Here is a 25558-nt window from a genome sequence, read left to right as displayed (position 1 = left end):
TCGTTGCACAGCCAAGCGCAAAGCACTGGAGGCTGTTTAGCACAATTCCCCATACTTCGCTGCCGTACAGGAGAATTGAGCTTGTGGCCGCCATAATTACCTTTCTTTTGCTCTGTGTTGTATCACTGATGTTTGCCATTAATTTACTTAGCATACCCGTGACCTTTGCTGCTTTGGTAGCTGCATGCCGTGTCAGGGCCCAGAAAGTAAGCCTGCAGTCAAGTTGCTTAGGTATTCATGACTACTTTTTGGGTTACTAAGGACGTGTCGCCTATTTGCATGCTGGCCTCGAGTGGCATGTGACCTCATGTCATAAGAATGGCTTCGATTTTATGTTTGGCGAGTTCCAGACCGTGGTCCTCAAGCCATATTTCTTTCGTGACTTGGTTCAGCTTCCTTCTAGCGTCCTCAGTGTTCCGAGCTGGTATGACACTAACATATATCGTCCGCCTATCCCACTAGATATGCATTTTCTGGCATTTCTAGGCTCAATATCTCATCGTAGGTCCTTGAGCTGCGCCAAACGTTATCGCTTTTGTTTTCTGACCATCTGGTGTGTCGTACAGCAGTTCGCGCTCGCTCAGGTAGCTCTGGAGAATTCTTAGCAAGTATGCAGGTATTCGCAACCTCTCTCGTAGTGCCTTGATAATGTCTGTCCATCGTAGGCTGTTAAAGGCGTTTCGTACATCAAGCGCTGCCAGAACAGTGATGCGGTTCGGGTAGTGGCGTCTGCGTTGAGCGCTGCTTATTACCTTCTCTATTGCGGCAAGGGTTGAGTTTCCGCGTCGAAAACCGTATTGCCTTGCTGGCAATCCTCCTGCTCTCTCAACAGACTCTGCAAGTCTACGCTGTATGAGCTTCTCAAACAATTTTCCGGCACTGTCTAGCATGCAAACCGGACGCCAGGCTGACAGTTGCGCTGGGTCACCCCTACCCTTATTGATCAGCATCAGTGTATTTTCCACAGCTTAGAGAAGATGCTTTGAGTAATGTATGCATTGTAAACGTCGAACATCACATCTGGTCGGCTTTCAGCCACAAGTTTGAATGCTTCAGCTGGGATGCCATCTGGGCCTGGAGCTTTGTTTCAAACAATCTAATAGCATATGCAGATGACATAGCCATAGTAGGGAGAGGCAAATACCTAGATACCGTGAGCGACATAATGAATAATACACTATCAACAGTGTATCAATGGGCAACTCAGACAGGCTTGGGGATAAAAGCCGTTAAAACGGATATGATACTTTTTACTAGAAGGTATTTCATTCCGAATTGGCACCCCTTGAAGCTAAACGGCACAGAGTGGACTCTTAAAGACCACGCAAAGTACCTTGCAGTAATTTTGGATAGGAATTGTTAATAAAATGCGTGAGGATCCTGCAGAGAAAGAGACTGTTGAGCACTTTCTCTGCAAATGTCCGGCTCTGGCGGCTAGGCGCTTGAGATTCCTTAGCGTGCCAGGCCTAGATCCCTTTGCTCTCCTCCACTACATCAACAGCACTGAATGGCTGTAGACGGTTTTTCCTCTTCACTAAATTTTTTCGCAGGTAGTGGTCCACATTATGGTATCAGAATCGCACGTAAGTGCTATTTGAAGTGTACCTGGGGTACTCTTGCCATCTAACCTACCTAGGTACTTGTATGCTAAATTGAGCTCAATTAAGGTCTTGCTTGCTAATTGCGCAATTAAGATGCTCGTCTGAACATAGCATAAGTCCCTCTTATAGCGTTAGAACACTTATTCCAATTCTCTAAAAAAACCTAAGTGTTTCATGTTTAGTTTTGCAAATTTGCGAATAGTTTTGGGATCGTTTATTTTACCTCAGTCCGGGCTTCTCCATAAGATTGTGTAATGTGTGTGACTATGTAATTTTGGATTACTTTTAATTTTTTTTCATCTACATTAACATTTCCCTAAGCAGCAATGTCAATAAATTTCTTTCCTCTCTGCTTTTCTTTTCTTTGCGCCAATTTTAACAGCGGAGTCTACAAAGTTATTTGTAATGGGGAGCACATCTCCACTTATGACAATAGCGGAATATTTGGTGAATTGGCGCTGCTCTACAATGTACCCAGGTGAGTAACAGAAAAATGTTAAGAATTAACTTTGTGTTAAGTGAGCAATTAATAAAGGTAAAGGCCGGAATACTAGCAGTGTACATTGCACGCAACGAAAGATTGTCGTGCACTTGGCGGCTCATAGTAGAAATCAACAAATTACAATAGTTTTTTTAAATAATTGAAAAAAGGGCTACATTTAAGCATTTCATTTTCGCTTTTTTTTTTCAGAGCCGCCTCCATACAGGCAGTCACAGAGGGTCTACTCTGGGCTATGGATCGTCAAACGTTCCGTCGCATTCTATTAAAATCTGCTTTCAAAAAGCGAAAAATGTACGAGACACTATTGGATAGCGTACCAATGTTGAAAGCGTTGAAGGTAAGCCATGAGATAATGGAATAAGCTGAACCAAGCGAAGAAGCTACTATTCTCGTATTGTTTTGAGTAGATAAAATCTAATATCAGAGTGCAAAGTATTAGCTAAAATGCACAACTGAAACAGATTAGATAAGTTTTTCTTAAAGTGCACACAAGAAAAAGTAAATTTGACGGTTAAAATGTTATATCCCTTAATACGAGTATATAGACGTTCAGGCTTAAACGCTGAAAATAAACTGATTCTATATTTCAGACAATAATTTTATATGCCTGTCCAACCTTGAGTAATATTCAAAAATTTTCAAAATGATGCTACAACTCCCATGGAACTTCTCCATCAGAAAGCTTCATGAGGAATCAAAAACTACGGTTTTGTGAGATCAAATACAAAATTTGACTGAAAGATTTAAAATTCGACGCCGTTTTTTCGATCAATCTGCCTTAGCGTCTTAACTTTCGTAGTGTTCAACTAGACCGGGGTACTTACTCGTAAATGCGTGCAGATTCGTGTTCGTTCGCTTGTAAGATGTAAAAAGGAGGCTTTTCTGGAGGCATTCCTACCTTCCATATTACGGATATTCAAAAAGTTGCCAAAAATCTAAGGAAGAAAATGCGCCAATTGATGATATCACAGAAGGGAATACAAGTAGGAGAATAAAGAAATACTGTATCCTTTCAGTTTTTATAGAATCGGTCCAATAATTGACTATGGAAGCGTCTCGTAGTTGTGTTTTCTTTCTGCATAAACAATTTGTAAAAAACCAACACCATTTTTGAGCCATTTAAAACTTGCACTTTATAACTTTATACCAAAATTCAATGGGCTATAAAATTGCATAGCAAAAATTTTTCTAGGAAAAGATCAAATGTGTTGAATTTTTTTCTTCTTTTCACAAAGTTTGAAACTTTAACTATACTGCTACTCTATAGTTAGTAGAAACCGCTATATACAAGGTGGCGCAAAATTAATCATTTAATTTTTTTCATAATTTTTTGCTGGATAGAAATTAAAATTAAATAAGAAACAAATAAATTGTCAAAACTTGCCAATAACTGCCTGTGCTATAGTTATTATATATACAAGGTGGCGCAAAATTAATCATCCAAGTTTCTGAATAACTTTTTTGTTAAATAGAAGTTATAATTAAATAAGAAACAAATTAATAGTCAAAACTTGCCAATAACTCCCTGTGCTATAGTTATTAAAAACCAGTATATACAAGGTGGCGCAAACTTAATCATCCAATTTTTTGGATAACTTTCGCGGAATAGAAATTAAAATTAAATAAGAAACAAACAAATTATCAAAACTTGCCAAAAACTTCCTGTGCTATAGTTATTAGAAACAGCTATACCTATACGAGGTAGCGCAAAATTAATCATCTAATTTTTTTGATAATTTTTTGCTAAATAGAAATTAAAATTAAATAAGAAACAAATAAATTATGAAAACTTGCCAATAACTCCCTGTGCTATAGTTATTAAAAACCAGTATATACAAGGTGGCGCAAAATTAATCATACAATTTTTTGGATAACTTTTTTGCTGAATAGAAATTAAAATTAAATAAGAAACAAATAAATTGTCAAAACTTGCCAAGAACTCCCTGTGTTGTAGTTAATGAAAAACACTATATAAAAGGTGGCGCAAAATTAATCATACAATTTTTTGGATAACTTTTTTGCTGAACAGAAATTAAAATTAAATAAGAAACAAATAAATTGGCGCAAAATTAATCATTATTTGATAATAAGAAATGATTTTGAGTGATGAAAATCTTCATCTTGACCTTTGCGCAGATGTTTGGTTCACAAGTGCCAAATATGATTGACGTACGACGGCATTTGTGAAAATTAGAAACCTTCCAATAGGGTGATTAATTCTGCGCTACTCATATATAATACTAGAAGACATAGTTTTTTTATTTAAACAGAAACATAGAATATTTACTTGCTTTAAACTATCAAATTTCAATTTCTTTTAGTCCTATGAACGCATGAATTTGGCCGATGCTCTCGTTACTAAACACTTCTCTCACGCTGACAGAATCATCAAACAAGGTAAACAAAACAAAAAATAGTATCGGAAAAAAAGGATTATTTATAAAACCATATTTCTCGCCTCATTCATATATGCTTCTGTAGGTGACGCCGCCGATGGTATGTACTTCATAGAGGATGGCAATGTTGTGGTGAAAATGGACCAGGATGGCAAAGAAATTGAAATCTCACGACTAGGTAAAGGTCAATATTTCGGAGAGTTGGCTTTGGTTACACACCGGCCACGCGCTGCTTCCGTCTATGCCGAAGGAGATATTAAAGTTGCATGTAAGTTAAATCAAACCCCCAAATATTTTTTACGCTTGCGTTTGCAGTTCATGTAAATGTAGATAATAGATGTTTGCTTAATTCTTATATTTTTACCACATCCATTGAAATGTTTGTGAATGGCAATAAAAACAAGATGATTTTAGAACACCAAAGCAGGCAGAAGCAGAAAATTACCTACAGGTAGTTAATTAAATGAAGTTAGTTGGACAGTAAATGTTAATTCTCTAGCAGATATTTCGTGAAATTTACATTTAAAAATTTTGCTATTGGAACGCTTTTCCTGTGACCGCTCATAATGAGGTTGTCATGATGTTGTCACAAATCTCAGGATAGATACATCTGAAAAAAAGCAAACAAATATTAAAAATAAATAAAATGATTAAATACAAATAAATATATTTTCAAAGAAAAAGATCCTAGTTCCCATTTTTAGCACAATTATTAGGCCCAAAATATACCCTATATTCACCAAAGCAAACCATGAATTTTGAAACGATCTTTGTTTCATTAAAAATTTATGGTACAAATACCCTATGATCAGAAAGTACCGGAAATGTTTAAATAAAACAAATCAGAGTTAAATTTTAGGAAAATTTATTTTATGTCCTTCAAAATACGACCCGTCTGAAGCAACACAAATGTGCCAACGTTTAACTCAGACTTCCATGCACCCCTGGTGGGCTGACAAAGGGATGGCCTGCAGCTCCTTTGTCGCATTCTCTTTGATCTCCTCTATTGACTGAAATCTACTTCCACGAAGTGGTAACTTCAACTTGGGAAACAAAAAGAAGTCGCACGGGACCATATCAGGTGGATACGGTGCTGGCACGATGGTATTTACTAGGTGTTTGGTCAAATAATCCAGCACAATTTGGGCTCGGTTATCATTATGCAAAATTCAAAAATTGTGTGCCCACATTTCCGGCCATTTGCGACGTACAGCATCTCTCAAACGCTTGAAAATGGATAAATAATATTCTTTATGGACTGTCTGGCCCGATGGAAGGTACTCATGGTGCAATACGTCTTGGCAATCGAAGAAAACAGTCAACATCACCTTCACTTTTGAGCGGCTTTGGCGCGATTTTTTCGGTTTTGGCTTGCCATTGAAGCGCGATTGTTGCTTGGTTCCCATGTCAAATTCATAGACCCATGTCTCGTCGCTAGTAATTATCCGTTTCACGAAGGTTGGATTACTTTGGGCTTCAGAAATCATCTCCTCAGCGACTGTCTTTCGGTGGTGTTTTTGCACGAAATTCAGGTCCTTCGGAACGAGCCTAGCTGTAACGCGTCTCATACCCAAAACATCAACCACAATATGTTGTGCCGGTCCATATGAAATTCCAAGTTCACTAGAAAACTCTCTTAAGCTGGTATGACGATTTTCAAGCACGATTTCTTTCACTTTCTTCACGTTTTCATCGGTGTTCGACGTCGATGAGCATCCGGAACGAGGAAAATCTTCGACCACTGTACGATCACTTTTAAAGCCCTTATAGAACTCGTATGTCCTTGTTCTTCATAGAGCAGATTCGCCAAATGCTTTACGCAACATTTTCAGTGCATCGAAATTTCAAAAATCTCAATGCGACAAATTAAAAAATGTTGACTGATGTAAAAAACGCCAGGCCAAATGATGCGATGGCGCTAAAAAGTGGCAGATGTGTGTCTTCTACCAACATAAGAAAAAAATATGAACCGGTTCCCATGTGCGCGGTTCGTTTAAGTTAAACATTCCCGGTACTTTTTGATCATAGGGTGCATAGTAAAAAATATAGGTGCTATAGTGAAAATTAACTTTTTAAGTGGCTTAGTAGAGGTCGTAGATTTGGTCGACTCTCTTAATTCCTGTCCTCCCTGATGGGACATATTGTCTCTACAAAACGCTTCCCACGGTCACGATCCTTCGCGTTGACTATGACTTCTTTGAAAAATTTCCCTGCAGCCTGGAATTCGACGTTTCTGACATTTTTGACGCTTAGGGTTATCATAATAGATCCCTTTTTCATAGCCAGTGACGATGCGATACAGAAAACCTTTTCTTTTCCACCGTTCAAGAAGCATCTCACACATCACCAAACATCTCTCGATATCCCTCTCCTTCAATTGATGTGGCACCCAGTTACCTGCTTTCTGGACCATTCCCATCGCGTGCAAATATTTACCGATGGTTGATCTGAACATCCAACTCTTTAGACATATCATCAAGGGTTCGAGATGCGTCTTCATCTAATAATTGTTGTAGTTAAGTATCTTGGAATTTTTCCTGTGCCCCTTCTTTATTACTCACTGTGTTGAAAAAGTATCGCGAATTTTGAATTTTCACAAGTTACGTATATTCGAATTTTGATTTTTTTGTGGCGATATGTTGGTCCTCATGTCTCTCACTCATGCCGACAAGTTGAGCCATTTTGAATGCTCAGTTAATTGTGGACAACTGCTTTGCTTGCACGCGTTTCGGCTCGTCTTCGATTTTTACCTATTCAAAAAGATGGATCAAAGAAGCTGTATCAAATTTTTTGTGGGAAACGAAATTAAGTGCGCGGATGCATTTCGAATGTTGACTGTGTCATACGGAGAAGCTACTTTGGACCAAAGCAACGTTTATCGGTGGTACAAAATGTTCTCAGAAGGCCGAGAAGATGTGAACGACGAAAAGCGTGCCGGACACCCGAGCACTTCAAGAACAGACGAAAGTTGATGAAGTGAAGAAAATGGTATTGGCGAATCGTCGAATCACCGTTAGAGAAGTTGCTGAGGACCTAGACATATCGATTGGCTCGTGCCATTCGATTTTTTTCAATGATTTGGGCATGAGACGGGCCGCCGCAAAATTCGTACTAATTCGTGCGCAATTTCGACCAAAAGCAGCATCGCATGAACATTTGCTCCAGAGGGTCATAACTGGTGACAAATCGTGGGTTTATGGTTATGACGTGGAAACCAAAGCTCAATCATCTCAATGGAAGCTGCCGCACGAACCAAAACCGAAAAAAGCGCGCCAAGTTCGGTCGAATGTATAAGTTTTGCTTGCCGTTTTCTTCGATTGCAGGGGCCTTGTGCATCATGAGTTCTTGACACAGGGTAAATCGGTCAATAAGGAATATTACCTGCAAGTTATGCGCAATTCGCGATACTTTTTGAACACACCTCGTACACCTTCAAATCACCAGTATATTATAAGAGCGAACACAAAAATGGTATTAGCAGCGACACCTCTTTTACGAGGGCGATACTTATTCCCATATTCAATAGAACATTTAAGGAGGTAGTAGTATAAAAAAAGCGAAAAGGTCTAAATAAACATGGCTCCGCAAACTAATGGTTTTGGAGGCTTGGCAGGATTTTTTAAATGTTTTTGAATATTTTTGTTATGCAAATTTTTCAATGGGTGTGGTAATTTTCTTTAATAATTTTTGTTTTTACTAGCAATTACATTTACAGCTGCCAATCTTTATGCTCCTTTTCCCCCTTTTTTAAACTTTTATTAATTTTCATTTTGTTTAATTTTCTTTCTTGATTTTTCCACTCTAAAATTGTATCGATTGAACTGCTTACTTTGCCTATGTATTCTCTTTTAATATATTTCGTATATACCTTAATCTTAATTTGCTCGTAAAAATTGTAAATCCGCTTTCGAATCTACATAAAATTTTCTTTTAATTTTTCTTATAATTTTTTTGTTAATCTCCTTTTATTGATATTTTGCGCTTGTGCCCCATTTATATAAATATATGTATGTATCTGTATTTTTTACTTCTTCATATGTATTTATGTACGTACTTGTATGTTTGTGTGTGTATCGCGTAAGTGTAGTCTTAGACACCGACTGTTTTGTGCGTCTGCTAGGAAAATGCGCCAATTTGTTGGAGACCGGCATCAGTGGCTATCGTTATTTAGATGATGATTTGCGTATTTACTTTGATAATTTGAAAATGTTGCAGGACATAAAATTGTAGTCACAGTTGATTTTTTCAACTCTTTGTATCGTTTTTTTTTTCATTTTATTTTCTGATTTTTTTTTTCATTTAAATTTTTTTTTTCTCATTTTTTTCATTTTTTTTTTAATTTTTTTCTCATTTTTTCCATTTTTTTCAATTTCTTTTAATTTTTTTTCTCATTTTTTCCTCTTTTTTCATTTTTTTTTTTTAATCTTTTTCTCAGTTTTCCCATTTTTTTCTCATTTTTTTTATATTTTTGTTTTAATTTTTTTCTCTTTTTTCCATTTTTTTCTCATTTTTTTTAAATTTTTTTCTATTTTTTTCATTTTTTTTTTGTCTCATTTTTTTATTTTTTTTTTCATTGCTTAACACTGTTTTCAGTTTGGTGCTTGTTGAGAGTTTGCTTTCATTGCAATTCGTAGCTTTAAAAAATGTTTATTACTTCTTTTACGCCTAATATTCAATTTAAATAATCAACATATTTTCCATTCGTTATGCCATTTTTCAAATAATCAATCATTCAATCGATTACCAATCAAAAAAAATGTCAATGCCAATGCATGAAGATTTGGATAAGGGCGCTTTTGAACGAATCCTTGGTTTCCTTACGGATATACTCAAGCGCAATGCGGAAATCTATGAGGAACAATTATCGAATCTGGCACGCGAAAGAATGTTCCTTTAATTGAAAAACATTTTTCGCTTTAAAATATGATTTTCGGTTTTTATCATTGTTGATTTTGTTGACTCAGTGCTGGTAATACCAGTAATTCATTAAAGCGCCTGGGAAAAAAATTTATTGCGCGGAGTCGACAATAATTCATGTGTGATATTTTTAAATTTTAATATAATAATAAAAAAATATAAAACATTCCATTTACTTAATTTTATTTTATATAAAAAAGCTTTTTTGAATTATCTATTAATCGTTGAAATGCGGGGAAAATACAAAAGGTTAAAGAGATTAAGCGATTACATACGTCCAGCAGCGCCAAAAATGCGCTAAAAGGAAAACTGTTTTTAGAAGGGATAACAATAGAAATAAATATAAATTAATTTTACACATTGTTTATTAGTACTTAAACTTTACAAAAAAATTTATTTTAATTTTTTTTTACAAAAATTAGTATATAAAAAATCACGTGTCCCGAAGTGTAATGAAAAAAAGTTGCTCCACGGTCTGCCTCAATTCTTCTTGAAATGTTGAAGGATCTGTAAAGTGTAAAAAAATCTTGTAAAATAAAGTTGTAGTTATAGTCTGTCGAGCCGGATTTTTGAATGTCGAAAAATTTTGCAACTTAGTGCATTTTAAAAAAAGTATGTGTTTTACGTCATAAATGTCACACTTTACTTATGGGGGATTCCCATTTCAAACGCCAAAAAATACGGTCTGAAAGGAAAAATTCAAATGGCATTTTACTCCTTATGAATATAGTTTCAGTATGAGCTATTAAAAAAATTTGTTTTCGAAAATTAATATAACTGCGATGGTTGAAAGACAAAGTTTGTTTTTTCGCACATTTTTTCCTCGGATTTTTATTTATAAAAAAAAGTCAAGCATGTATCTTATTTTCCGTAGTTTATGATAGAGACAGATATTACTTCGAGATTCGTATCAAATTTGACAGCAATCGACCGAATAGTCCTCGAGATATCATGGCGGCCGTATAGAAAAATGCTGTTTTGAGAAAAACTCATTCAAATATTTATGTGAAAAAAGGTAAAGGGTGTTTTTTTAGAGGTTAGGTTTTCAAGATGAAATAAAACGTATATAATTTAAAGTTATGGCCAAGAATTTAGCTTTATTATAAAGATAAGGGTTTGCCATTATGTTTTAAAAATGATTTCGGGCAAGTGGCCGCCGCGGCTGGCTCGAATAAATTCCAGCCGAGAGACCCAATTTTCGACCACTTTTTGCAGCAATTGGGGCCGTATGTCAGCAATAACGCGCCGAATATTCTCTTCCAAGACGTCAATCGTCTCGGGCTTATCTGAAGAAATAGTCCAGCGGTGTTATATCGCACGATCTTGGAGGCCACGCCACAGGTCCACGGCGCGAGTTAATGCGCTCACCAAAAGTTTCCTTCAATAAATCGATTGTTGCGTTGGCTGTATGGCACGTAGCGCCGTCTTGTTGGAACCAAAGGTTGTCCACATCAACATCGTCCAATTCAGGCACGAAAAAGTCATTAATCATGGCTCTATAGCGCTCTCCATTGACTGTAACATTATGGCCGGCTTTATTTAAAAAAAAATATGGACCAATGATTCCCTCTGCCCATAGAGCACACCAAACAGTGACTTTTTGAGGATGTAACGGCGTCTCAGCAATGGCTTGTGGATTATGTTCACTCCAAATGCGACAATTGTGCTTATTGACATACCCATTCAACCAAAAGTGAGCTTCATCGCTGAACAAAATTTTCTTGTGATGCGTCGCGCGAACCGAACCATTATTTTCGTAATAAATTTGCACGATTTGCAACCGTTGTTCAGGTGTAAGTCTATTCATTATGAAATGGCAAACCAAACTGAGCATAAATCAAGTGACAGCTGTCAAAAAGACAGCGAAAAAAGTAGTGCCAACTTGAAAACCTAACCTCTAAAAAAACACCCTTTATATGTTTAAGACTCACAGCATTTTCGTGTTAATCAGCTATTCCAGGACCATATAGTACTCCCTCTTCCTCTTCAAAAAATTGATTTTGTACCATTTGCTGACCCCGACGTAAAATTCGAACTTCTTTCGTTGCATTAAGGCTCGGCTATTGTTCGCGCGCTTTCTCAGTATTATGGGGCGCGCCGAGTTCATTGATCGCGCATAACTTCGTCAATTTAACGAATTTTGTCATGAAATTTTGCACAGAGTTCTTTGAAAGTATAATAAACAAGAATCGGTAAAAAAAATCGATTTTTTTAAGCCGGGGAATGGGAATCCCCCCTTATGTTTATAAATTTTTTTAATAAAAATATCAAAAATCAAATCTATAGAGAAAAAAGCTTTGAGTATTAAAAAAATACTAAAAACTGTATGAGTTATCATGCAGACCGTGCCGGAAAAAGTAGTTTCGAGAAAACCGAGTTTAAAGTTTGAGGAGTTCGCGCCCCGGTCTGAGTTTGTACAGGAGTTCGCGCCCCGGTCTCTATTTAGTTAATGGGCTGTAGAAGCTAAAATATTCAGAATTTTCCCATGAAATTTTCACAGTATATTTTTAAGATAGTATACCTTCAAAATATAGAAAAACAAATTATTTGTTTTTAATTCTGGACTTATGTAACCCCTTAAGTGTTAAAATTAATAATATCATCGTAGCACTGCAACAGAGGTATGACAAAGAGTGAGCCAAAAAATTAGGTGGTTTTTACATTACATCCATTCACATCATATTTGTTTTTATGCAGTGCTAGTCAACTGAATAGGCTCGAAAAATTGTCTGGACTTAAACGGTTGAAATTCCATAACTAATTGTTTGGCCTGATAATAATTATTTATACTTAAAAATACGAATTAATTTTTGTCTGCTATTAACCCTAGAAGGACATTCATATTTTTGGGATGCTAAAGACATTCTTTGTCGAAACAATGATACCCAGATTTAAACTTACCCCAGATTGCACCCGGACCCAAACACCATTTGATTATGATAAACGGTTCACTAGACATGGCTAGTTTAGTGGGGCGACAGCCCTTGGTCGGGAAAAACCTGAGTCATTCCGGTAACGTAGAACCGGCTGCCATGGGAATGTGAAGGCACCCCGCTCGACACGAAAACCACCTTTTCACATGCTCCACTAAACCCACTCATCTAACACCTCTCTTTCTCTGGACCCAACCTGTCGAAGAAACAAGCTTCCTGAGCTTATCTTAAAATTTAAATTATTCACCCAATTTTTTTTTTTTTTTGCTTATACCCTCTGACAAAACTTAATAAAAAAGTAGCACGAATCAAAGTAAACATTACAAATTAGCTTTGTAGGCATATTTTATACTTAAGGCTACAATAAAAACTCTGTTTTATAAATGCACTTGAAGCACAGAGATGAATTTTATGCTCTCCAGACAAGCTTTTTAACATTTGGCGCATGAAGATTTAGTCATTCGCCGTTTGGATGCTGAACAAATCGCGCAAATATTTCTTGTTGTATTAGTTGCCAGCTCTCCATATACGAGTCTAGTCATAAAGAACCCAGGTGTATAATTATCTCGACATATCTGAATCAAGGCTTCCAATGCCTCCCGTATTGGAGCAAATTTGTCTGCTGTAGGCTGTGTGCGTAGTGCTTTGTCATCAAATTGGAATATGATTTGAATCATGGCAGCTGTTAGGACTACCAAACCAATCAAAGCTTCAATTTCCGCATCGTTTGTTTCTTTTTTCTTTTATTCGAGCTGCATCAGAGAAATTAATGCACGAGCGTTAATTGATTTCGACATTGGCCCACTGAAGAATTTCTTGAATTATACCGTCCACTATAAAAAGTTTAAAAACTTGTAGTAGGACCACAATATTACCTGAATATCGTCTTCGTCTGAAGAAAAGTGTTCAGAAGAATATTTCTCTCAAACAATCCAATGGAGACGCCTTATTGGATGCAGTCATCGTCCAAGCTGCTATACCATGGTAATGATAATGGTAATGATTGTACGGGTTGGGGTAAGGCCTTTATGCACTGCGACCAAATTGATCTATTGTGCGCCCCTAAGTGCTTACAGGGTCCGGCACTCGAAGTGTGTCCAATTAAAAACACCATAAATTTAGTTTGAAAAACTACTTTTACTCAATTCAAAGCAAAAATTGTGTGAAAATAAAACAAAATTAGGAATCAGTTTACTCTTGCTCGATATGACCACCTTTTGCCTTGTCTATGCTGCCCGAATGTGACTCGCAGGTATTTTGGCCCACTTGCGGACAATGGATTTTTTCAGCGCCTCTGGACTGATGAATCTTTTAGCTCGAACTTTTCTCTCCAAAATGACCCAAAGAGAATAATCCATCGGATTCGCGTCTGGTGAACTTGAGAGCCATTGTGTGGACGTTATGAAGTTCGGAACATTGTTTTTTAGCCATTCTTGGTTCACTCGAGTTTTGTGAGACGGTGCCGAGTCCTGTTGAAACGTCCATTGTCTGCCACCGAAATGTTGGTCTGCCCACGGCTTCAATGCAACCTGCAGAATACTTTCCCGATAATATTTCGCATTTACCTTGACGACAGGCTCGATTAAACCGATTGGAGAGCGCCCAACTGCGGTTACAGCAGCGCAAACCATTACCAGTCTCCCGATGAATGTCGTTAATACCCTTCGCAGCCGATTCTACGTTACCGCAATGACTCAGAGCTGCCGACCAAGGGCTGCCGCCCTAGTAAACTAGCCCTGTCTAGTGAACCGTTTATCACCCATTCCCTTGGCCTCTTCTGCGCTTTGTTCCTTTATCCAGAAAAATAACTTCAGTTCCCAGGTATTTTTGAGTGTCACGCTGTATAATTGCTGGAAAAAATCGACATCACCCTATAGTAAATATTTTTACTTAAATAAAATAAGAGAAGACCCCATTCTTCTGGTAGCTCATTAGGATTCCAGATCGTTCTGATACATACGTCTTTTCATATTGGTCTTATTGTCCAAGCGCAAAATTCATAAGCAGATTTTTAGATGAAATTTAAATGTAAGAACCGAATAAGTAAAAAAAATTTTAGGAGTTTACAGCTCAAAAAATACACTTTGCTCAACAATATGAGTATGTGTGACGAAATATTATAGATCGTATGTGTATTGCTATTATAGAGTACGATTTGCAGTTTAAGGAGAGCTAATCCTCATATCCATATCCACATTTATACGCACTTAGTAAGGCGCAAGCTTCCATCGCACACGTAAAAATAAGCAAACTTTTATCCTTCTACTTAAATACATACATACATATATAAGTATACTTAGAATGGAGTTGTAGAAGCTCTAGCATATTGATAAAAATATAAGTCGCTAGTTGTTTTTGTAAGGAGCCCCATAGGTTATAGGTACCCTTTCCTGCCACCACTTCATCGCCACGCCATCACCATCATCAACCATCACATTGGAGGCAAAACTCAAATCAATTCAAAAGTCCATTGGTAAGGCGCCCGGTAATGAAAATAAAAAAGAAAATTCCTAATCCTTGATGGCGCATGTTCACATCAACTGGTGGTCTATGGATAACACAGGGCAACAGAAAAAAGTTCAGCACACCACCCACACAATCACTGCTGCTTAACAATCAAATTAATTGTCCAAACTTCAACATTAATTGAAAATTATTTACACAGCCGGCTACAAAAAGTGCTAACAGTTAGAGCGCAATAACAAATATTATATTTTCATGTTTCGCACACTGCTGACACACTTTACATGCACAACACAACAACAACAAAAGTGCTCACATTGAAACACTGAACGTAACCATAATAATAATACAATTAAAACTTTTCGATTTACATTCTGTCAAAAAAGTACCGGGAATTGTTCAATAGAATGCAAAATATTTGTTTAATCATCAAGATTTTTTTGTCGCCTTCAAAATAGGCTGCATTCGAAGCAATACACAGATTCCAACGATTAGTTCAGTCATCAAAGGCGTCCTTTTAAAGGCGTTTGAAGAGATCTTCACCTTCAGCTCCTTCAGCGAATTCTCCTTAATGACCTCTATCGACTCAAAGCGGCGTACGCGGAGTGTCAGTTTAAAGGAAAGCAAAAAGTCACAGGGGGCTAAATCCAGTGCATGCGGTGGTTGTTCGATGATATTTGTCGAGTTTTTGGTCAAAAAAGTGTTCACAATACGAGCCTTGTGAGGCGGTGCGTTATCATTGTGCAAAATCCATGAGTTTTCTTTCCTCAAAGTGGGCTGTTTCCTACGCACATTCTCTCTCAAACGTCACATAACTTCCAAATAATATTCTTTTTTTTACCGCAGAACCATTTGGAACGAATTCCGAGTGCACAACGCCATGATAATCAAAGAAAACGAGTAGCAATTTTTTTTTTTTTAAGGAGGTTGAAATCAAAATGTCAGAAACATCTCAAAGGTGCCGTCACACCAATGGTATGTGGGGCACGCTCCCACTAATACTATAACAATCCTCCACCTCGGCTAGTTCTACCGTGGGACCACAAAAGTATAACTTCTGGGTAGAGCCGCGTTTATGTCCGAAGACACAACAGGTACCCGCGTCCAGGTTCCTCTCCTCTCCAGGTTCCGTATGAAGGCTATACACCATCGATAGTCTCAATTGCTCCGACTATGTTTATAGGTGGTCCAAAGTAAAGGAGGCATCGGAAAGCTTGCAGTAGTGTTATCTTAATTCACTACCGTCTTGTCTTCTGTATGATACTGTATTGAGTGTTTCAATCAAACGTCTGTGCTTGTTGTCGGTTCGTCAGAGACTGTCCGCCTTCTCTGTTGCTAAAACGCTTTGCGTTCCCAATCAATATGGCGAAGTCGCGTCATAATCTTACCTGCAAACGTTTGCGTTGCCTCCCACTTACCGCTGGTTGCGCACATATCCCGTATGAGGGTGCTGGAGGACGGTAGCATTCACTTTTGACCGACTTTGACGTGGTTTTTTGTATTTCGGCTCATGTGGATAGCGCCATCCAGCCGCCTGTTGAGTGGTTTGCATGTCAAACTCATATACCCACGTCGCATCACCTGTTATGATACGCTGGATAAACGTTGGGTCCAAATTCACTTAAGCATGTCTTCAGCCACCTTCTTCCAATTTTTTGAAAGAAATTCCGCTCTCTTGGAATGAGTCGAGCAGCCACGTGTCTCATGCCCAATGGTGTATGGATGGTGTAAAATGTTGCGAATTGATTCGTGAGACAAGCTAAGGTCATGAGCTACCTCACTCAAACTGAAATGATGGTTTTCCAGCAGCATTTCCTTGACATTGTCGACGACTTTATTTTCATTCGTTGAAGACGTTGATGGGCGACTAGATTGGGGCAAATCTTCCACGACTTTTCCGCCCTCCGCAAAAGCGTTTTGTCAAAGCACACTCACCATAGGCTTTTTGCAACATTTTCAACGATTCTGTCCACGAAATCCCATAAAAAACACAAAATTTAAGGCACATTCTTTGTTCGATATTTTTATCCATAGTGAAAATCGGAGAGCACAGCTGCGGTTGGTTGGTTAGAGTGGTGATTCATCCAGAATAAAGCCAGCGCTTCCGCACCATTTTGTTGCCACATCCTCGTTACCAACTTGTTTACCAGTTATTTACGGCATGACTATATCCAGACTGTGCGTTCTAAGAACCTTATCAGGTTGTTGACGTCTAAGCCAGACAGTTGCTCGAGACTCTCGAACAGCGATTTGCCCAGGGTTAACATTCTGTCCTTCCATAGGGCAGGGCATTCGTAGAGAAAATGGAAGATTGTTTCCTTTTTCTCCGGTAGTTTACAACTGTGACTGTATGTGTTGTGAGGGATGCCCATTTTGACGGCTTGTTCTCCGATAAACCAGAAGCCAGTTATGACTGCCGTTAGTCTCCAGGCGTCCCATCGTTTCATGTTTATCAATGACGACGATTGCTTGAGGTTGTAGGTGGGCCTTCTTGCCAGTTCATTTGCTTGTTCGTTACCTTCCATGTTCCGATGTCCCGGCACCCAAATTAAGGTTACTTTATGGTTTTCATTCAAGGTGGTGAGGCTTTTCCTACTTTGCTCCAACACTTTAGAGGTTGTTATAGCCGCCTCCTGTGCCTGGATTGCAGCTTGGCTATCCGAAAGAATAGCGATATTGCTCTTAAAAGAGAAATCCGTGATTGGTAGCCTACAAGCTTCGCCAATCGCCAGTACTTCCGCCTGGAAGACACTTCTGGTATTAGGGAGACGCACAGATTTTTCAATTTCAAGTCTATGAGAATATATACCTGCTCCAACACCACAATCCAGAGCTGCGGTTGACTGATATACAAATAATTAAATGCGAAAAACTAACTAATTGACAGTTCACTTTCAGACTCTGCGACAATGTAGAGGACAGTTGTACCAACATTCCAGCAAAAAAAATTAGACAGATGTGGAACGCGCGCTTTTTAAATGAACACTTTCCGATATTTTTTCGAAAGAGTGTACATTCAATATTAGAATTAACCAAAAATATTTAATTTTCTGCACTAATATGAGAAAATGGTGATGGGTTTTTGTTTTATATTTATTTATTTGTTTATTTATTTATTTAATAATCTAAAACTGCAGTATTTCTTACACACTAACAGAAAAATAGATTATATAGCAGTGCAAAGGTGTCTTTGGGAAAACGTGGGGTTTTTCTCCTAGCGGGATCCTATGGATCTACACAACTATGATAAGACCTATTACCATCTATGCTTCAGTGCTCTGGATGAATAGATTCCTTCTCGTGGGAGTCAGGAGGACCTTATCGAGACTACAATGCACTGTGGCCATCTTTGCGTCGAAGCTTTTCCGACTACTTCGGGCCCGGCATTAGAAGCTCTGATTAGTCTACCACCATTTGATGTTTCCATACAAGGAGAGGCCTTGAAGGCCATCTGCAGGCTGAAACACAATGAGAATTGGTAAGGCCTCTGTCCGGCATTGGACAACAGATTAGGGCTTCGATCCTCTCCATGCTCCTTGACTCCATGCCATCAAGAGTCGTGCTTGACAAGAGATACAGTGCGGTATTGCTAGAGGCTCAACGGTGGTCAAATTCTGAAAATGAGCTCAGCAAACACTGTTTTCGCTTTTTCACGGACGGCTCCAGGACCGAGCATGGCTCCGGCTTTGGTGACTGCGCAGGATCTAGCAAGACAAAACTGCATTTTACTCTTGGAATGCATGCATCTATGTTTCAAGCGGAGGTGTATGCTATTCCAGAAGCGCTGAACTTTGTTGTGGAAAACAGATGGAGAGGCAGGATGGAGAGATCTGTATGTGTCTGCAGCGACAGCCAATCTGCGCCAATGGCCTTAGACAGCCTTCCAACCACTTCAAGAGCAGTCGTGTCCTATAAATTCAGACTGAACTTTGTCGGTAGACATAATAACTTGATGCTAATATTCCGGGACACGTGGGTATCGCGGATAACGAGATGTCTGACTCTTTAACCAGAACTGGCTCTGAGGCCAACTTTCTTGGCCAACGTCTCATCGTGATTTGCTCGCGTTGTCTTTCTATTTTTATTATCAAATTTCCTTAATTTTTCAGCGCCATTTACCAATATTTAAAAATTTTATCAACTGGATCAAAATACAAGAGGGCGCAAAATTACTCACCCTATCGGAAGATTCATAATTTTTGTAAGTGGCGTCGCTTGAAGAACAAAATGAAAATTTCCATTACTCAAGCGCACTTTTTATAATTTAGTAGAAAAGTTATTCAAACCCAACATCGGATGATTAATTTTGCGCCACTTTATAGTAATAATATCGAAAAAAAAAATTGCGAATTGAGAAGGTTACTTTTCCAAGAAATCCGCATAGTGGAAAAATACATAACTTTCCAGTCTTAGAAGCCCATCTTAGAATCGGTCATCATTTGGCTGAGTTATTTAGGCCTTCATTAACTCTTTGCTGCATGAATTAATAAAGCGTTGGAAAAAAATTGCTTGGGGTGGCAATAGCTTTATTTAATTATCAATATGGCTTAGAAAAGAAAAAGTTTTATATAAAGGGCCCGCCATATAACTTTACGGAATTAAAAATGCTATAAAAAAGAAACTACTCAATATTTTTCCAAACCGTTTTTTTTATTTTGAAGTACAATCTTTCCGGTTAATGATGGAACACAACTTCATTCATATGGCAGCCTCGGCTAGCCATGCACCATCCCATAAGATCGGTCCAATTTTTCAACACATTTTCGATTGTATGCGGCTGTATTTCAGCTATGACATCGCGTATGTTGGTCTTCAGTGCATCAATTGTTGCTGGTTTGTTGGCATAACACTGGTATTTGACGGCACCCCAAAGATAATAATCCAACGGCGTCAAATCGCAGCTCCGAGGTGGCCAAACGATAACAGAAATTCGGCTGATAACGCTCGGTAACGCTCTCCATTGACGGTTACGGCCACTCCTCGCTCATTTTCGAACAAAAATGGACCAATAATGCCTCTCGACCAAAATCCGCACCAAACAGTGACTCGTTGTGAATGCATCGGCTTTTCTTCGAGTGCGTGCGGGTTTTCTGAGCCCCAAAATGCGGCAATTTTGCTTGTTAACATACCCGCCGAGATGGAAATGAGCTTCATCCGAAAAGATGATTTTGCGGTAAAAGTCTTCATCTTCTTCAAGTCGATCCCAAGCCCATGAAGCGAAGCGAAAACGCTTTGGGTGGTCGGTCCTTTGAGCATATACACAACCATTTTCGTTCAGCGGAAGAATAAAACTAATTTTCTGTCAAATCAGATGACAGCTAAGTGTTACCATTCTTTAAATAATACCTAGTTCAAATCCGTAACGATAGATGGCTGGCCCTGTATATATATTTTTTTGTTTTTACGGGGCCATATAAAAAAACGACTTGTTAAGCATAGAGAAGCAGTAGAAAATCGGAAAAGTTATTATCCAACGGGAAAGATGAGTATATCGACTCCATGAAAATATTTTGTTTTTTTTTTTGTCAAAAAGTATTCACGTTTTACTCTGTTATCGTTTTTTGAAGATGAATCACGCACACTTCAATTCTGCTTTTTCACCCACTTGCACAAAAGTGAGGTTATTTTGAAATGTCTTAAAGGCATAGACAATTTTTTTTAAATAATTAAATAAATATTTGATTGATTAAAATGGTTTAAATTATTTTATAATAATATTTAATTTGGAAATAAAATATAATCAAAACTGCAATATCATACATGGGCTCCTATGCGGTAAGGGTTAAATTTGTCTTCCAAAACAAAAGTCAAAAATCTCATTATTTTGAATCCTTTGATAAAATTTTTAAATATTTTTATGCAGATCTTATAAACGCAAACTCTTCTATTACACTAGTTTACAATTTTTCACTTTCAAACATGGTCCTCGACCAAAAGGCGTTTTTAAACTAATTTGAGGTCGCTGAAACCAAAAATGAATTTTATTTTTTTTCAAAGAACGGTTTCCGAGATATTCCCTTCAAAGAAATGGCGCGCACTGTTTTCGAGATTGCAGGTGATAACTGCACTATTGCCCAAAAAACAGGTTTTTTGGGAATATCTCGGAAACCGTTCTTTGAAAAAAAAAATAAAATTCATTTTTGGTTTCAGCGACCTCAAATTAGTTTAAAAAACGCCTTTTGGTCGAGGACCATTTTTGGTGTAAACTAGTGTTATAGGTATGTTTTTATTTTTGAAAAAAAAAAAAATCTAATTTTATTCGCAGAAATTCGAGGTATTTTCAAATCGGTCCAGCTCAAATAATTCTTAATATTTTTTTTAAATATTTTGGTGGTAATCTTAAAATATAATAAATTTAAAATTTTTTTTTTTAATTTATATTTATTATTTTCATTCCGTTGATAAAATATTTAAATATTTTTAATATTTTACCAAATATTTTGGTGGAAATTTTAATAAAAAAAAAATTTATAATTCTGGTGAAAGCCCGCTTTTTTGGTGAGACAGCCTAATATATGTACCTATCCCTATTTGTATGTTTGTAAATAAGTGTATGTACGTTGGCCAGGATCTGCAAGTTTGTATAAATCTATATTTACCTCTAAATTGTATGTATGTGTATTTATTCACCACTATACTAAGTATTGAATGTGCATATATGTGTATACTTTTAATTTTCTTCTTTGTTTTTTGTTTTTTAATTCTTTTTAATTTTATGCTTTCTCTACTACACTCGAATATAAATTTATATTTCCTCAAAGGCATGCAAGCTGACTTTAAGCAATGTATCTAATTTGTGCATGCGGAAGCGCTAAACAAATTTTTATATTTTGTGCTTTAAAAATTGTCAAATCATATTTTATACATTTTTTTCCCCCACTTTTCTCCACTCTCGTCGACAGTTTTGGAGGTGCGAGCATTCGAGCGTTTGCTGGGTCCTTGCATGGAGATCATGAAACGCAACATTGATGACTACGAGACGCAGCTGATTAAAATATTTGGAACCAAAAACAACATAAGCGATACACGATAAAAAGTCTGAGTCACAAAAAACAAAAAAACAAAGTAAACACACAAACACTTGCACAAGAGAAGAAAACAAAAACTAGAAATCATCAAGAGATATACATACATGGATATATACATACATACAAAAATCATTAAAATTCAACTGAAACTGCAAATTGAAGCAAATGCCATTAGTAATGAGTAAAAATAGAGGAACAGTAGTAGCAGCAGCGACAACAAACAAACACCCAAGAGAACCAGAAAAACCAACATCACTAAAAAACGCCGTTTTATTCATTAGATGAGAGAATGAGAAAATGATTTAGCAAAAACAAAACACAACAAAAAACTAAGTGCAGAAAGTCACACGAGCCGAAGCAGGAACTACAGCTAAGAACTACAACTACAGCAACAACCACAACAACAATAAGTGAAAGAGCACCGCCAATGCTGTGCGCAAAATAGACAAAACACTCATAGTACATACATAAATATTTATTAGCATACATGCATGCATATGTATGTATGTATATGTGTGTGTATGTATGTATGTTTGAACTTACATTATTGAATTTTAAGCACAAAAACATTATGTATGATTTAAAAAAAAGAGTAGTATGTATGTATGTATGTATATGCATTATTGCCATAAAAGCAAACTGCGACCAATGCTGTGAATAAGTTTAAACGCACTCAGACACACACACACACACAAGCGTGCGCCCACTTGCATTCATTAACATAAGCAAACTTTTTAATTCGAAAAAAAAATTGGTAGCGGGTGTGATTCATGCACTTAAAAAAGTTTTTCTTTGCTTAATTTTGTTTTTATGCTTCTATGTAGTTATTCTTAATTTAGATACAAGTAGGCATAAAGTGTGAGGAAGCTAGGATGCTGAGAGAAGCCGGTGCTAAATGCACGCGCACATACCTACACATACATACATAAATAAATAAAGGCTTAATTAGCAAACAAAAAAAAAAAACAAAAAAATTAAATTATAAATAAAAATAAACACAAAAAATAAAACGAAATCAGCACAGTGAGTCGTTGAGGCAAATAAACCTTAAATAAGATGTAATAAAAACAAAAATAAAAATAAAAACAAAAACAAAATATATTAATTAGTGTAATTGAAAGTTTCAGCGATGCAGGCCATTAAGCGATTGTTATTGAGCGAACACAAAAGTTGCTATTTTAATTTAAAAAACGTCATTTTTTATCAACTTATTTGCGCCAGTTATAAAATTAACTACATTTTTTTTTTGTAAAGCATACTTAACAAAAACAAAAACAAAAAATAATAAAAAAAATGTGGACATTGATAGCTTGTGGAAGCGCATAAGCCACACAGTTCATTTGAAATGAGCAGTCAAATCGCTAGATTTTGTGAGTAATGCAGTAGATGTAATGCAGCAATCCAACAACAACTCCGATAGCCTACATTTATATGCTGCGTTTGCGTTGCAAAATTGAATGAGAAAATAATAATTTAAAAAACATTTTTTTTTCTCATTTATTTGTATTACTTCAACTACTTAGTTTCAAAGTTTGGCAAGCCACGCATGAGTAGTCAAGTCAAGTTTTATCAAGTCATGTAAAGTTATGTGCAGCATTATTCTCGATTTATAGACACTTTAAAGAAATAATAAGATCTTATTTAATAAGCCATAAGCCATGAAAGTTAAATAAAATTCAAAAAAAACAAACAGAAAAAGAAATACAAACATTGATGCGTAAAATACATAAAACACATACATACATACATAAGGAATATGCCATTTGTACCGTTGTATTTTGTGTGAGCAAAAAGTACACATTCATATGTATTTATTTGGCCAGTGTGCGCATAGCCACAAGCAAACCTAAGCGTGTAAAACCAAAAATCTACAAACAAAACTTAAAAAACAAAAACAACAAAACCACAAAAAGAGAAAATAAAATAAATTGCAAATGAAACTATCATTGGAAAATGCATGCATTCAATGGAAAATATTTCACAACTATGCTGACTTATTTATTTACATATGTGTTTATTAAATTTAGAGTAAGCAAATGAGAAAATTTTGATTTAAAATACAAAAATAATTGTCTACCTATGTTTTGCCTTTTATTTAAAGCCACCAAATATCCGTCATGCGCTGCGCTGCCGCTGCAGCAAAGTATTTTTTATTCGAGCGCCTTGTGACACACTATAATTTTTGTTGTAGCATCCATGGAGTTTTAGTTAGTTTTACCAGGTATGCTGTTGTTGTTGTTGTTGTAGCCGCATAAGCATTCCCCATACACACATACATATATATGGGGAATACTGCTGAAGTGACAGTCCTTGGCCGAATATCGATCCGGATCGTTCCGTTATCATGAAACCGACTGTCGTGAGAACGACCAGGTTTGATCTCCTCTCTCTCTTTCTCTTAGCTTCATAGTGTGTGGTGGACCATAGCTTCATCCATGATGTAAGGGCGACACGCATGCATGAGACATTTGCTGCAGCCTATATGTGAGCGTGCCGGGTGACACTCGTACTTGTTTCGTGTCACACATACTTGTTGTCGGCTTTTGCATGATGAAAATCAAAAATTTTAGATTTTTTCGCGAGCAAGCGTCATGCAACCGACACATATAAGCTGCAGCAAATGCATGAGTGTGTTGCCGTAGCTTAAAGAATATTGAGATGGCGCGTATTGTGGTACCGTTACTTTGCTCTCAGCAAATATAACAATGAGTGGTGTCGTATTAACACCTGTATGGCCAGATTACCATTTTCGTAACTTGATTTAGCATTTTTTTTTGTTATTTACTCTCAGACTTTTAGTTCTTTCTTCATGACATTTTTCTAGCCTCTTCTAATTAAAACGTAATGTTTACAATTTTGTAAAATATACTTTTTTTTAAATTAGTTTAATAATTCTCTTTTTTTTTCTTAATTGGCGCAATAACCGCTTACGCGATTTTCATTTTCTCATCCTCTCATCTACTTTTTTTAACCTGGTCGCATTGCCCCCGATTACGATTGTTGGTGTTCTCTTCCTTTCAGCAGTCAAATATCTCTCTCGCTACTGCAGTGTTGCCTAGCTTTGGATAGAAAAACGCACTAAAATGCCCATTTAAAGAAAATAAAATACCAAATTTTTATTGAATTGCTTAAGGAACTTTGTATGCGTGACAAATTGTCTTTAAAATGCGTTATGGTTATTTACAATTCAATTTATGAGTTTTTTCTTAAGAGAACGATTTTTTTGCTATATTTGCGGTTATGTAACAAGATAAGGTACTCTTTTTGTAAAAATGTAAAAATGGTTTCTTCAGTATTTTCTGGTATTTTGTGGCTTATTTTTACTATGAATACACCTCTGGATGCCCTATGTCCCACTAAGGATTGAGGACCGGAAGAAACGATTACACCTCTATGGCTTTAATTAAAAAAAAAAAAACAAAGTAATAATTGGCGCGTACACTTCTGTTAGGTGTGTGGCCGAGCTTCTTCTCCTATTTATGGCGTGCGTCTTGATGTTGTTCAACAAATGGAGGGACCTACAGTTTCAAGCCGACTCCGAACGGCAGATATTTTTATGAGGAGCCTTTTTATGGCAGAAATACACTCGGAGGTTTGCCATTGCCTGCCGAGGGGAGACCGCTGTTAGAAAAATGTTTTTTTCTTAATTTTGGTGTTTCACCGAGATTTGAACCAACGTTCTCTCTGTGAATTCCGAATGCTAGTCACGCACCAATCC

General features: G+C 36.9%; 1 protein-coding gene across 2 annotated transcripts in view; it reads left to right on the top strand.

Annotated features, from left to right (window-relative positions):
• LOC129243780 (cAMP-dependent protein kinase type II regulatory subunit) overlaps positions 1-23920 on the top strand; it is a 144583-nt gene extending 120663 nt beyond the window's left edge. Inside the window, exons 5-9 of one of the 2 annotated variants that reach the window (XM_054881078.1) lie at positions 1984-2079; positions 2293-2440; positions 4425-4500; positions 4585-4767; positions 21715-23920. In XM_054881078.1, coding sequence (XP_054737053.1) covers positions 1984-2079; positions 2293-2440; positions 4425-4500; positions 4585-4767; positions 21715-21845 — 634 coding nt within the window. In that variant the 3' untranslated portion in view covers positions 21846-23920. Of the gene's footprint in view, positions 1-1983; positions 2080-2292; positions 2441-4424; positions 4501-4584; positions 4768-9277; positions 9586-21714 lie in introns of those variants that run through there. The other variant, XM_054881079.1, reaches the window with a different exon arrangement.
• The last annotated feature ends 1638 nt before the right edge of the window (positions 23921-25558 follow it).

This window comes from Anastrepha obliqua, chromosome 4 (genome assembly GCF_027943255.1).
Source record: "Anastrepha obliqua isolate idAnaObli1 chromosome 4, idAnaObli1_1.0, whole genome shotgun sequence".
NCBI lineage: Eukaryota > Metazoa > Arthropoda > Insecta > Diptera > Tephritidae > Anastrepha > Anastrepha obliqua.
The sequence above is the reverse complement of the archived record's forward strand: the minus strand, read 5'-3'. Positions and strand labels throughout refer to the sequence as shown.